Source organism: Crocodylus siamensis, chromosome 1, assembly GCF_052110815.1.
Source record: "Crocodylus siamensis isolate JL-2025a chromosome 1, ASM5211081v1, whole genome shotgun sequence".
NCBI classification, from domain to species: Eukaryota; Metazoa; Chordata; order Crocodylia; family Crocodylidae; genus Crocodylus; species Crocodylus siamensis.
Window position 1 is genome coordinate 401,194,634 of NC_143395.1, and position 13,346 is coordinate 401,207,979.

General features: G+C 47.8%; 1 protein-coding gene across 2 annotated transcripts in view; it reads left to right on the forward strand.

Moving 5' to 3' along the window:
- Positions 1-331: 331 nt before the first annotated feature.
- Positions 332-13,346, forward strand: part of SLC36A4 (solute carrier family 36 member 4) — a 251,046-nt gene continuing 238,031 nt past the window's right edge. For both annotated transcript variants that reach the window (XM_090030581.1, XM_090030583.1), the window contains exon 1: positions 332-405. In XM_090030581.1, coding sequence (XP_089886707.1) covers positions 378-405 — 28 coding nt within the window. In that variant the 5' untranslated portion in view covers positions 332-377. The remainder of the gene's footprint in view (positions 406-13,346) is intronic.

Genomic DNA, 13,346 nt, shown 5'->3' on the forward strand with positions numbered 1-13,346 from the left:
AACCCGACAGTCAGTTAAGATGTTGTCAGAGTGACAGGGCTTTGCATATGTCACTGGGTATTTTGATCCCTTTTTTTTTTTACTATTATTAATCGTACTTTGCAAAAAGTTGAAGCTATCGTACAAATACGGTAATTACCGCACACCTGGTAACGCTGCGCAGCACCTCGCAGCCGAGGAGCCTCCTACCAGCTCCGGAGGACCAACACTGCCCCCGCCCTCCCGGCGCGTTCTGTCTAGCTTCCTGGCTGATGTCTATGGTATATTCGGGGGAAGAAAAAAAAAAGGGCGGGGGAGGGTGGTACTGAGCATGCGCACACCGTGCCTGCGCCGGCCGGCTCCACATTGGGCAGGGCGAGCAGAGGGACCGCGGGGAGATGGAGGCGGCGGCCCGGGAAGAGCTGGGTAGTGTGCATGGGGCTGGCTGGAGATGGCGGAGGGGCGGGTGTAGGCGGAGGGTGGTGGCGTCTTACGCGCCGCTGGGGTAGGGTGTCGAGGGGGGCTGAGGAGCTTGGGCCCCCCTCTGCCCGGCGGGGAATGGTTTGTGCCGCTGGGAGGTGCCGCGGCGCTGGGCGGGCGGGATAAGTCATTGCACTGCGGCGTGGGGGTGTGCCGTGCCCTCCTCAACTGCACGGAATAGAGGGCCCGGTGTAGAACCTTCCCCCTCCCCCTGGTGGGGGGCGGCCGCCAGGCTCCGCCCTCTCGGGCAGGGTGGGCGGGGCGCGGGTGCTGGGGGGAGGGGCAGGGACAGGTGCTTGGATGCCTGAAGGTGGGGCACGTGAGGTAGGGGCTGTGCTCCTTCCAGCCTCCTTCATAAAAGCCCCACAGCCACGTCCCCGGGTCCTTCCCCAGGATGAGCTCCTGATCCCCAGAGAGGTAGCCAGCTTCCAGTGGAAGGATCTCAGCTACACCCCAACTTTATAGAAATGAGAGACCCCCTCCCTTGGTTGCTTCTGTGGCCATGTAGTTGAGGGCGAGTGAAACTCCGGGGCATCTGAACTCCAGGTCTCTGGGGTTGGACCTGCATGTAGGGTGCCTGCCAAAGGATTTGGAAGTATCTGAAGCCCCAGGCGGGGGTGGGGGATGGTTGCCGGTAGTGGGGCCACATATGATTCTTGAATGATTCAAACAAATTTGGATTTGATTGGGCTAACTTGACCTGGAATAGAATTTTTTTCTAAAAACAAAAGAAGGTGGGGGGCAGCTAGGTGCAGCTGCACAACCCATGAGCCAGAGCTGTTTTGGAGGGAATGAGAGATAACACAGAGTCTCAGTGTATTCCCAGAATAAAATGCTGCCCTGCATCCCAGCGCTGGCTAAGTGCTTATCTACAAGGGGGTTGTACAGCTCAGTTTACCATGTCTGCATGAAGCCTGAGCCCACACCGTGCAGGTACCACTCAGTCGCTCCTCAAACGTCTCCAGGTTGACTGAACTTTCTATTTATTCTCTAGATTTATATCCTGACGTATGCAGAGAGACTGATGGTGGCTTGGCATTATATTGCAAAATGTAATGTTCTTCTCTGAGCTTCAATTTAGCAGCTTAGCCAGAAGGAGAACATCTCTTTTCAGATGGTTTCTTTTTTTAAATACAGAAGTAGGGCTAGAAGGGATCTACTGAGGTTATCTGATTCAGCTCCTTGCCTGAGACCGAACCATCCCTATCTAAACCATCCCACACAATCGCTAATCTAAACTGTACATAAGATGACTGTATACAACACAGCCCTGACACAGCACAGACCTAATTCCCCTGCTTTGCTTATGGCAGGTAGGGCGCCACAGCAGCCAGTGCCCTGCTTCTATGAAATGTTGTCAATATATGCTGAAGAGATCCTGGGTAAATGGCCACAGCCTCTATACAGAGGAAGGCAAAACTCCCCATAGTCCATACCAGTTTGACCATGGGGTAAAATTCCTACCTGACTCTGGCTATGGCATCAGTCTGACCCTGAGCAGTGGGGCAAGACTCTTTAGCCAGAAACCTAAAACATATCTTTCATCTTCTGTGCTGTTGTAGTATGCTACTTGAATCAATCTTCTGCTTTCCCTGTTCTTCAAATCCCCATTTCACTCTCTTCCAGGCTCTCTTCCAGGCAATAGGAATTCTGCACTGTCTAGGTATTTTCTAACTTCAGACTGGGAATCTGAGCAGTCATGGGCTTTAGAGCAAGGAACTTTGAGATAAAGTTCATTACAGTCAGTCTCCAGATCTCACTTTTTAGATATTAGGCAGTTTAACCGTTTATTGATAGTTTGCCTTGATTAACCCTTATCTCTTTTTTGTCATAAATGTATTATCGTTTGAAACATTTAAGAAGCTTTATGTGCATATAGTAACACACTGTTTCCACTTTACTTACATGTGCAGTGGAGATTTCAAGTCCAAGTTACCATATGCTAGATACATTGCAGAATGTCACATTTTGTGAAGTGTCAGGCTAAATTAGAAGTTTGCATCTTCCTATGTAGGTTTAAAGGATTACATATATATTTGTTTCTGTGCTTTTTACATGCAATCTTTCTGTGTAAAAATTATCAGTAACATGGCACAGTTAAGCTGAAATTCTACTGCATTGCTTCCATTGTCAATAAGCCTTTTCCTTCTAAAGTCACATGAAATGCATGAACTTTTTCTGAACTTTTGAAGTGGAAGAACAGGTTTTACTGTGTTTAACTATAGGCAGCTGGATAAGATTTTCTCCAGTAAACCTTTACACAGAAGAGCAGAAGAAATTTAGATTGCTTAGATCAGGGGGTTTTCAACCTTTTTTAGTCTAAGTACCCCCGGTGGCCACATGCTGAGCCAAGGGGGGAAGGGAGTGCATGGCTGGACGCTGAGTGGGAGGGTGGGGGAGTTAGGGAGGGGAGGGATAGCATGTGGGCAGACATGAAGCAGGGAGGTGGGGACGGCATGCGGGCGGGCGGGGACGGAGCACCACCGAGTCCCAGGAACAGGGCAGTGTGGGGAAGCTCACCAGGCTGCTGTGAGGGCAGTGGTGCCCCTCTGCAGGGCGGGGAAGTTCACGAGACTGGTGTGTGGCAGCAGCAGCCGCTGCATGTGAGCTTCCCCACCCAACAGAGGGGTATCGTTACCTTCACCCTGCCCTGGCTCTGCTTCTGGGAGGCATCAGTGTTGCATCTCCGCCGACCTGTGCATACCCCTAAGACCAGTCGAAGTACCCCCGGGGGTACAGATACTCCTGGTTGACAACCCCTGCCTTAGATGGCTATAATAGTCAAGTAATGAACAATATTTTTATTATGTAACTATTGTATGTTTCCAGGAGTATTTTTGGTAAAATCTAGATTTGGCTGGTATTTAGCCAAGGTTGCCTTGCCTTTATAATCTTTATAAGCAGGTGTAACAAGTCTGTCTTGTACTGCTGGTTAATTTGGCTAACCAGTTGAATGGGATGCCTCTGAGTATCAGGCAGGGGCAGTGTGAGGCCCCTGGAACCTGATCCCACCCGGGAGGAATCGGGCTCTAGATAGGTGCGAGGCCCAGTCTGGCCCACAGGCTGGCTCTATACCATTCACCGGGCTTGCGGAGCTGGAAGTGTGAGCACTGCTGGCTTAGATTGTAACTAAGTGCACACTAAATGGCCATCTACTTTAATATACGTGCTACGTTTAACTTCACCGGAAACAGTGAAGAAGAGTCTGCTATTGAAAGCATTCACAATGGTGGGAAGTTGTTTTAGGGTAGCTAATGCTGCAGTACTATAAGCAGCACTTAAGTACACAGTGTTTTCAGTAGTTCCAAAATGAACTGGCTCTCTTCATTTTCAAGACTTCAGTCTATTCAAGGCAACAATCTATTCCAGGGGTTCCCAAATTGTAGTACGTGTTCCCCTTGGGATATACAAGACATCTCCGGGGGGTACGTGGGAGAAATTTATGTAATGGTGGATTTAAATTTATGTGGACAGCTGGTAAATCTGGAAGTGGGTACACAATAAGAAAATGTTTGGGAAACTCTGATCTATTCAAAGCAGATGTATGCATGAATCAAACTATTTCCTTTGAATAAGAGTTTTAGGTTTATAATCTGAATTAGGAATTCTGAGTTTTGATTCAAGTTCATTCAACTAATCTTTATTTGTATGAGAGAAATTTCTTCTTCTTTTCCCAAATATATGTCCTATTTTTTTTTAAGTTATATGATGTGTTGCTTTATAAGTTGGTAAACATACTGTGCCATACAAATTCTTTTTATGAAGATACTAGTGAATTGCCTGTCAAGAATGATGGAGGGGACAGAAGGGTGGGTGAGGCCAGCACCATGCCACCACCACCCTGCGCCTCTGCTGCCACCACCTCCAAGGAGCAGGGCTCTTTATATATAATTGTGATGTGGATTCTTACATACATCTGAACATCAAACTCTACCAAGAGGGCATTTCTTTGGAGTCTACTTATCAGGCTCTGGATTTTCACAGTATTTGTGCTGATCAGTCAATAGATGATGCATGTTAGGACATGTTTTGTATTCGTATATCCTGAATCTTTTTGAAGTCCTATTTTGATGTATACAGGCAAAATATATCCCCTTCCAGTTTAGTATAGTATTTAACAACATGGTAAAGATAAGAAATGAAACCCACATTTCACTGACGACGAGAGATGGCTGGAGCTGATCAAGAACTTTCTAACAAAGCACAATTTCTGTAGAAACTGCTGATTTTGTCCAGATGAAAATATTTTGCAGAAACTTTTTTATTTTGATAAATGTGTGTTGGACCACAGGCAGGATTCAGAGTGACTGGTTTCCTAGTCCCATGCCTGCATGGGTTACTTGGGAGGCCAGGCATTCAAGGTCACAGATTCAGGGCATGGCCATTCTCCCCCACTAGACTGCTCTTGGCTGGACACCCTGGGGCTTCTAGCCTCTTTGTTGTAGAGTTGGGACCTGGAAGTCAGTTTCCTGCTCCCAACCACAGCTTCAAGGCAGGCCATTCTCCTCACTAGACTGCTCTTGGCTGGACACTCTAATGCTTCTAGTCTCTTCACTATAGAGTTGGTGCCTGGAAGTGTTGAGAACTCTGCCTTTGGTAGGGATTCAGCTTCTGAGATTATAGCAGGGTATCTGAGGCTTTGTCTGTAGACAGAAACAAAATAGGCAAAAAACATGTTGATTTCATTCAGTAGCTGGCACTGGGAAGCATTTGTCATTCTGGAAACACTGTCATTGTTCCCAAAATGTGATTTTTCAGAAATTGGTTCACAGGAAATCTTATGCCCCTGAAATTTCCTGTTGATCTTGTCAGGTTCTCCCAACTCTAGAGGGAAAATTGGATAGGCTTCTTTAGGTATACCTGGCCTGCTTTTTTAAAGGGAAAACTGATAAGTTTATATTTTACTAGTTGTGTGCTCAGATTGTGTGTGTATGTATATATATGTGTGTGTGTATGTATCTGTGTGTATATATATGTGTATAGTAACTAGAGTAACATAAATGCTTTGGCAAAGTAGGACCAGAAAACACAGTGGTAGAGAATGGTTAAGTACCATGTTTTACTTACACCTTGCTTCTACCAGTGCAGCCATCACTAGAGATACAGTGGTAAATATGGCAGGTCAGCTCTGATTTTTGCCACTGTGTAGCCAAAGAGCTTGTGCCCAAGTTCATATGAACCAAATGGGGCATGGTATTCTGAACAAAAAGAAACTGAGGATACTATGTGTTGAGGCTGGGTAGTATGTGACAGAAAGGTAGAAGGAGGTCACAGGACCAGACAAGCTTGTGATTATAGCTCTGGAGTTTGGAAGGTAAAATTACCTCTGGGAATATTGGTGGTGCTACTTTTTGCCTTTTTTTCTTTTGGGTGACCTGGACTTGTGTTAGATTAAGGGTAGAACAGCCTGAGGAATATTTTGAAGCTGTGCCAGTTGTACCTGTATTATCAGAGCTGGTTAGATAGAATAATACTGAGAGGTAATTGCAAAATGGAATGACAAACAATTAAGCAGATGAGCTTAAGATGCTGCTTTGAGATGTTAGTCTGTCCTCCGACTTTGATTGAACTGTTATGCCACTCAGTTATCCAGATGGGGGAACAGGAGAAGAAAGAGATGATTGTCCATCAGCCATTTTTTTTCTCTACTAGCACTTTCCTTCTGTCCCTCAGAAAAAAATGTCATCAAAGCTTCCATAAAGAAAAGTCCTTGAAGCAGCTACATCTTGCTTATCCAGTTTGCTCCTTAAAACTCACCTGTCTTCATCCACATTTGTCAAAGACAAGGCAGCTGCTGTATTGTGTGTGCTGCTTATTATGTTATTCATAACCATCTCTTACCTGGTGCTTTATTTGTGCCCAAGCGTGTCTCATTCTTTACTTAAATTCTTAGCTGTTTGGAGCAGGAGCTGTCTCTCTACCTGATGTGTCTGGTGATTAGCACAATGGGGTCCTGATCACGAATTAGAGCTTCTGGACATTCCTGAAGTACAAACTGATATTTCATAGATTTCATAGACATCAGGGCTGGAAGGGACCTCGGGAGATCATCGAGTCCAGCCCCCTGCCCAAAGGGCAGGAAGTCAGCTGGGGTCATAAGATCCCAGCAAGATAAGCATCCAAGTTACTCTTGAAGGTGTTCAATGTAGGTGCTTGAACCACCTCCGCTGGCAGATTGTTCCAGACCTTGGGGGCTCGGACAGTAAAGAAATTCTCCCTTATGTCCAGCCTGAAACGGTCTTGCAGGAGTTTGTGACCGTTCGACCTTGTCAACCCTTGGGGCGCTCTGGTGAACAGACGTTCCCCCAGATCCTGGTGGTCACCCCTGATAAACTTCTAGGTGGCCATCAGATCACCCCTGAGCCTACGCTTTTCCAGGCTAAAGAGTCCCGTGGCTCTCAGCCTGTCATCGTAAGATCTGTTTTCCTGACCTCCGATCATGCGCGTGGCTCTCCTCTGGACTCTCTCAAGCTTCTCCACAAACTTTTTGAATTGTGGAGCCCAAAACTGGACACAGTACTCCAGCTGTGGCCTCACCAAGGCCGAGTACAGGGGGAGAAGGACGTCCCAGGATTTGCTCGAGAAGCATCTATGGATGCAAGCCAGCGTTTTGGTCGCTTTACTAGCCGCAGCATCGCATTGCAGGCTCATGTTCATCTTGTGGTCAATGATGACCCCCAAGTCTCTTTCTTCTGTAGTGCTATCCAACGTAGCACTGCTGAGCCTATAAGGATGCTGCAGGTTTTTCCTCCCAAGGTGGAGAACCTTGCATTTTTCGGTGTTAAACACCATCAGGTTCTCATCTGCCCATTTGCTGAGCTTGTCCAGGTCAGCCTGGATCACCCGCCTATCTTCTGGTGTGGATGCTTTGCCCCAAAGTTTGGTGTCATCGGTGAACTTGGCCAGTTGGCTTCTGACTCCAATGTCCACATCATTAATGAAGATGTTGAACAGGATGGGTCCAAAGACAGAGCCTTGAGGGACCCCACTGGTCACAGGGCACCATGATGAGTGACTGCCATCAATTACAGCCCTCTGGGTCCGACCACGGAGCCAATTTCCCAGCCAGCGGATCGTGGTGGAGCCAAGGCCACAACTGACCAGTTTGGCCAAGAGGTGATCATGGGATACCAGTTCAAAAGCTTTTTTGAAGTCAAGATATATGACATCAATCTCTTCTTCCTCATCCAGGTGATAGGTCACCTGGTCGTAGAAGGAAATGAGATTGGTCAAGCAAGACCTACCCGCAACAAACCCGTGCTGGCTATCCCTTAGGATGTTAGCCTGGGCCAGTCCATCAAGGATGGCCTCCTTAATAAACTTTTCTAAGATCTTCCCCGGGATAGAAGTCAGGCTAATGGGCCTGTAGTTAGCCAGATCCACTCTCCTCCCTTTCTTGAAGATTGGCACCACATTGGCCTTCTTCCAGCCTTTGGGCACTACACCAGAGCGCCAGGAGTTTTCAAAGATCCGTGCCAGGGGCTGGGCTATGACGCTCGCCAGCTCCTTGAGTACCCTGGTGTGCAGATTGTCAGGGCCGGCTGACTTGAAGGTATCCAGCTTTTCAAGGTGTTCCTTCACGAGGTCAGCATTGATGGAGGGTAGGGGATCCCCATCACCCGGATCTCCCTGTCCCATAGCAGGCATGGGTGTCCCATGGGACTGATGAAAGACTGACGCAAAGTACCTATTTAATAGGTTGGCTTTTTCCTGGGCGTCAGTTGTCAGTTGCCCCATCTGGTTTAGCAGGGGTTCAGCATTGCCCTTGCTTTTCCTCCAGCTCCCCGCATATCTGAAAAAGGGCTTTTTGTTGTCCTTGATGCTTGAAGCTAGTTGGAGTTCAGTTTCATAGTCTGTAGGGTCGGAAGGGACCTGAGCAGATCATCTAGTCCGACCCCCTGCCATGGCAGGAAAGAGTACTGGGGTCAAATGACCCCAGCTAGATGTTCATCTAACCTTCTCTTAAACACCCCCAGGGTAGGAGCCTGCACCACTTCTCTTGGAAGCTGGTTCCAGACCCTAGCCGCCCTGACCGTGAAGTAGCGCCTCCTAATATCTAACCTAAACCTACCCTCTGCCAGCTTGTGACCGTTATTCCTGGTCACTCCTGGCGGTGCTCGGGGAAACAGTGACTTCCCCAATGTCTGCTGATCCCCCCTGACTAGTTTATAACAGGCCACAAGATCCTCCTTCAGCCTTCTCTTGTGGAGGCTGAACAGGTTCAGGTCCCGCAGCCTGTCCTCAAAGGGCCTGCCCTGTTGTCCCCTGATCATACGAGTGGCCCTCCTCTGGACCCTCTCGATGCCGTCGATATCCCTCTTGTTGCAGCCTTGGCTTTCCTGGTTTGCTCCCTGCAGGACCAGACCAGTGCAGAATAATCCTCCTTGGAGGTGAATCCCATCCTCCATCCTCTGTAGGCTTTCCTTTTTAGCCATAGGAGGTCCCCTAGGTCCCTGGAGAGCCAGGAGGGCTGATGTGCCTTCTTGCTGCCTTTCCTCCATGTTGGAATAGATTTAGTTTGTGCATTGAGGATCGCTTCCTTGAGAAGCAACCACTCTTCTTGAACTCCCATCTCCCTGGGGTCATGGTCCCTGAGGGCCTGACCGACTAGCCTCTTGAGCTTGTCAAAGTGGGCTTTTCTGAAGTCAAGGACTTCTGTGTTGCTGACTGACTTGCCAGCTTTACGGCGGATGGTGAAGGTGATCAGCTCGTGGTCGCTGTCACCCAGCTTCCAATTGATCACTAGGTCGCTGATTAGGTCATCCCCCGTAGCCAGTACCAGGTCGAGCAGTGCTTTGCCTCTCGTTGGCCCAGGCCCATAGACTTTGCATAAGCTCAGTACCTCTACAGGCAAGAGGCTCTTTGTGGGTGACTGCAAAGCTGTAGAAGTGGAACTGTTACTAATGTATGTTTAATTTGGGTGATTAAATAGATCACACATGGTGTCCTGAGCCAGAGAAAACTTTTTTTAAACCTTTTCTTGCCAAGAAAATGGCATTGACCTGCTACAGGGGCAAAGGAACAGTTGCAGCTTCTCTGAATTTGGATCGATGACTGGGGGAATGTAAACTTTTGATTGTACTGCCATCAAAATCTATTCAGATCTGTATTGCTCTGATCTAAAACTTGTGGAATGGGGGTGGGGAGAGCGTACTACACACACGCCTTATTCTCCCTAGCTCATCATTCATTGTGTTGTCTAGTTCAAGATTTTATTCTTTAGAGGAATGTGATGTTCCTGTTGGCCATGAAGCAGCATTATTTCACACTTCCTCCATCAGAAATACCCCTTTCCTCCCTCTGAAAAACTACCTGCTTCTGCTGTCTTTTACAAATGGTTTGTGCCTGAGGACAGTATGTACACACAGTCTGTCTCAATCCAAAGTGTGCAGATAGAGCAGCAGTGCCGGCAGTGGACTTACTTTTTTGAGTCAACATCCTTGATTCCCTTCCTTTATCTTTTCCTTGCATTTGCATAACTACACAGTGGCATTAGGAATTATGCGCTTGTATGCAGTGCTGTTAGTTGCAAGGGAAACAGACTCATGTAAATTACAAGGAGGGTAGAAGTATTCTGAATTTATTTTTAATGGGAACATCGTCGCGGGGGTCTTCTCACTTTGAATGTACTTTGCAATGCTAAAAGCTGTAATAGTGGCTTTAAATTGCTTGGCTTCCTGCTGGGTTTTTTCTTTTGTGGTCACTATAATTTGGGATTATTTGGGTAGATTATTTTGAAATCATTGGTTTTGTCATGTTAAGTCTCTTTGTACTCCACTGAAATACCTCTTGCCAAAATCTTTTATGACTTTTTCTTAGCCACTTCCTTAAAACTAGTACTCAGCCGTTGTACTTGATGAACTGTCAGATTCCTTCAACCTTCTCAGCCATACCCTTTTCTTCCTTGGATCTCTTGAATGTATTTTAACAATACATGCAGCAACAGGATATTGACCACTGTTGTCCACTTGCTTTACCTGTGGCAGATTAGATTGTCTTGTGGCTGTGTGATTTCATTAATAGGTTAGTTGAGGATTTGCTTGGGATGCTTTGGATAGGGCTGATCCTGCTTCAGGCAGGGAGTTGGACTAGATGGGTGCTTGTACATGTGACAAAACTGGTGTTTAAAGTGGCTTGATTGCCCTTTTCCATCACTTTAATGGAGTTGTTGTTTACACACTTGGCGGCGTCTTCTGCTTTAATTACATGATTATGTACACCTTTTGACTGTGTTTCACTTTAAATTACTTTTGTTACATAGCAAGGTAAAACCCACTGGAGGTATTTTAGTTTGCTACATAATAAAGTGCAATGGTGCATGGGGTGCTGGAAGCCCAGATGTGCTTGGGACAGGTGGCTGGGATGGTGCACGAGGTGCTGGAGCCTACCTGCCTCTCAAGTGGCCAGGGGGCTAGCTGCCAGTGGGCCAAGTGGCCCCTGAGCTGTGAAGGACTGCAGACCTTCCCTCCATGGCAGTGGTGCCCCTGAGGCAGCACCCGTGTGTAGCACACAGCCTGGGAGAGGCAGGTAGGCTCTGGGGAAAAAAAAAAGATCAGGCCCCTCACTGCTTTTTTTCTAATGGATCCTGTGGCAGGGGGTGGGAGCAGGCAGGGGAGGCAGTAGAGCTGATGGGGAGCCACGATGTATTTTGATGTTGCTTGATGTCACAGAAGTCCCTAAATTGAAACGGTGGGTTTTTAAATGACGCAGTTAAAAACCCACCGTTTCAATTTAGGGAGAACTATGCCTCTTGCATGTGTACAAGCTCCTGATCACCTTCAGAGGTCCTTTTCAACTCCACTTTTCTGTGATTCTGTGGGCATGTCTCAACACAGACAAGTGCAAAGTGATGCACCCGGGGAAGTACAACCGGCACCATACCTACAGGTTGGGGAACTCCATTCTTGTCAGTACGAGGTAGAAAAGGATCTTGGAGTCATCATCGACTCCAAGATGAACATGGGCCGGCAGTGTGGGGATGTAGTCAGGGAGGCCAACCGCACCTTGTCATGCATCCACAGGTGCATCTCAAGCAGGTCCAAGGAGGTGATACTCCCCCTCTGTGAGGCACTGGTCAGGCCGCAGTTGGAGTACTGCATCCAGTTCTGGGCGCCACACTTCAAGAGGGATGTGGACAGCATGGAGAGGGTCCGGAGGAGGGCCACTCATATGATCAGGGGGCAGCAGGACAGGCCCTATGAGGAGAGGCTACGGGACCTAAACCTGTTCAGCCTCCACAAGAGAAGGCTGAGGGGGGATCTAGTGGCCTGTTACAAACTAGTCAGAGGGGACCAGCAGGCGCTGGGGAAGTCCCTGTTCCCCTGAGCACTGCCAGGAGTGACCAGGAATAATGGTCACAAGGTGGCAGAGGGTAGATTTAGGCTAGATATTAGGAGGTGCTACTTCACTGTCAGGGTGGGTGGGATCTGGAACCAGCTTCCAAGAGAAGTGGTGCAGGCTCCTACCCTGGGGGTCTTTAAGAGGAGGCTAGATATACACCTTGCTGGGGTTGTTTGACCCCAGTACTCTTTCCTACCATGGCAGGGGGTCGGACCAGATTATCTACTCAGGTCTCTTTGGACCCTAGAAACGATGTGCCCCATTTAGGCATGATTAGTCTAAAATTACCATTCTGAGGCACATTAGGGGTGTGCATCTACACATGTGTTCCCTTAATATGTCTTAAAAATGGCAAATTTTAGGCTAGTTATGCCTAAATTTGATACCTCCATAAAGCAGATATCAAATTTAGGTGTGAATAGTTGAGGCACCTTCAGGGATGTGTAGATACCTTAAAGCATTTTAATGCTGAGTATATCAACTGAGCAAGCCAGAGCTGAGCCTGTGGGGCCCCTCACTTCCTCTGGGTGCTGCCAAGAAAAAGAAGCAGGGTGTGCTATTGTCCAAGGCGCAGAGGCTGGAGCAGCGGTTCTGGCAGAAGCAGTACTTGTCGGTGTGCCGACTGACTTGGGACACTGACAGCTCCGACAGGATACCTTCAAAATGACTGCAGTGATGGAGCTGACAATGGGAAAGAGGCTGAGAAAATCCAGGGGCAAATTAGAAGATGAATAATTTCCCTGAAGCCATGTCCCTGTGAGTGCCTCAGCCTGCTTGCCCCAGCTCCGCTGGCTGACTTCCCTTCCTTCCACCCTACTCCCACCACCCTTTGCTCCCCTCAAAGGAGACAGACTTGTCGGCACAATGACAAATACCACTGGTGCCAGAACTGCTGCTCCAGCTCTAGCATCTGCGCCTTGGAGAAAAACACCTGCTGCTGCTTTTCTTTTTCTTGGTGGCTTCTGGCAGCAGTGCAATGCCCCATGAGCTTGGCTCTGGCCCATTCTCAGTTGATGCTGGAGAGGCAGGAACATGGGCTATTGCAGGCCTCTAGGGAATGTCCAGGGTGCTGTAGTGTGCATATATAGGTGTGGGTACAAGTCTCTGAGGGTTCTCCAGCCCACATAATGCTCCTTGTAACTGCCTTGGGTCTTCTTATTTTCCAAGAAGCTTGCACTCAGCTTCTACAGTCCCCTGCCTCTCTCTAGCTATTCTTCCATGCTAGCACTGAATAGTTTGGAAGCAGTGGTCTGACAAAGAGACAGAGGTGGAAGGAGCATCTTCTACCTGTTAGGGGGGGAAAAAAAAAAAGCAAAGCCTACCGCAGATTTCAAAAAGAACTAGCATTATGGAAGACTGAACACATTGGACAATAATCACAGATTTTTTTTTTGTAAAAATATATTTCTCTCTCTCTCTCTCGCTCTATGGCTATATATACCTAAACCGATCCCATTAGAGAAGAACCCATGCTCCTGTGTACTCACGCACCCATACAAAGGCCTGCTGGCCACCTGTACCTGTTACAACGTCCACAAACTGCACAC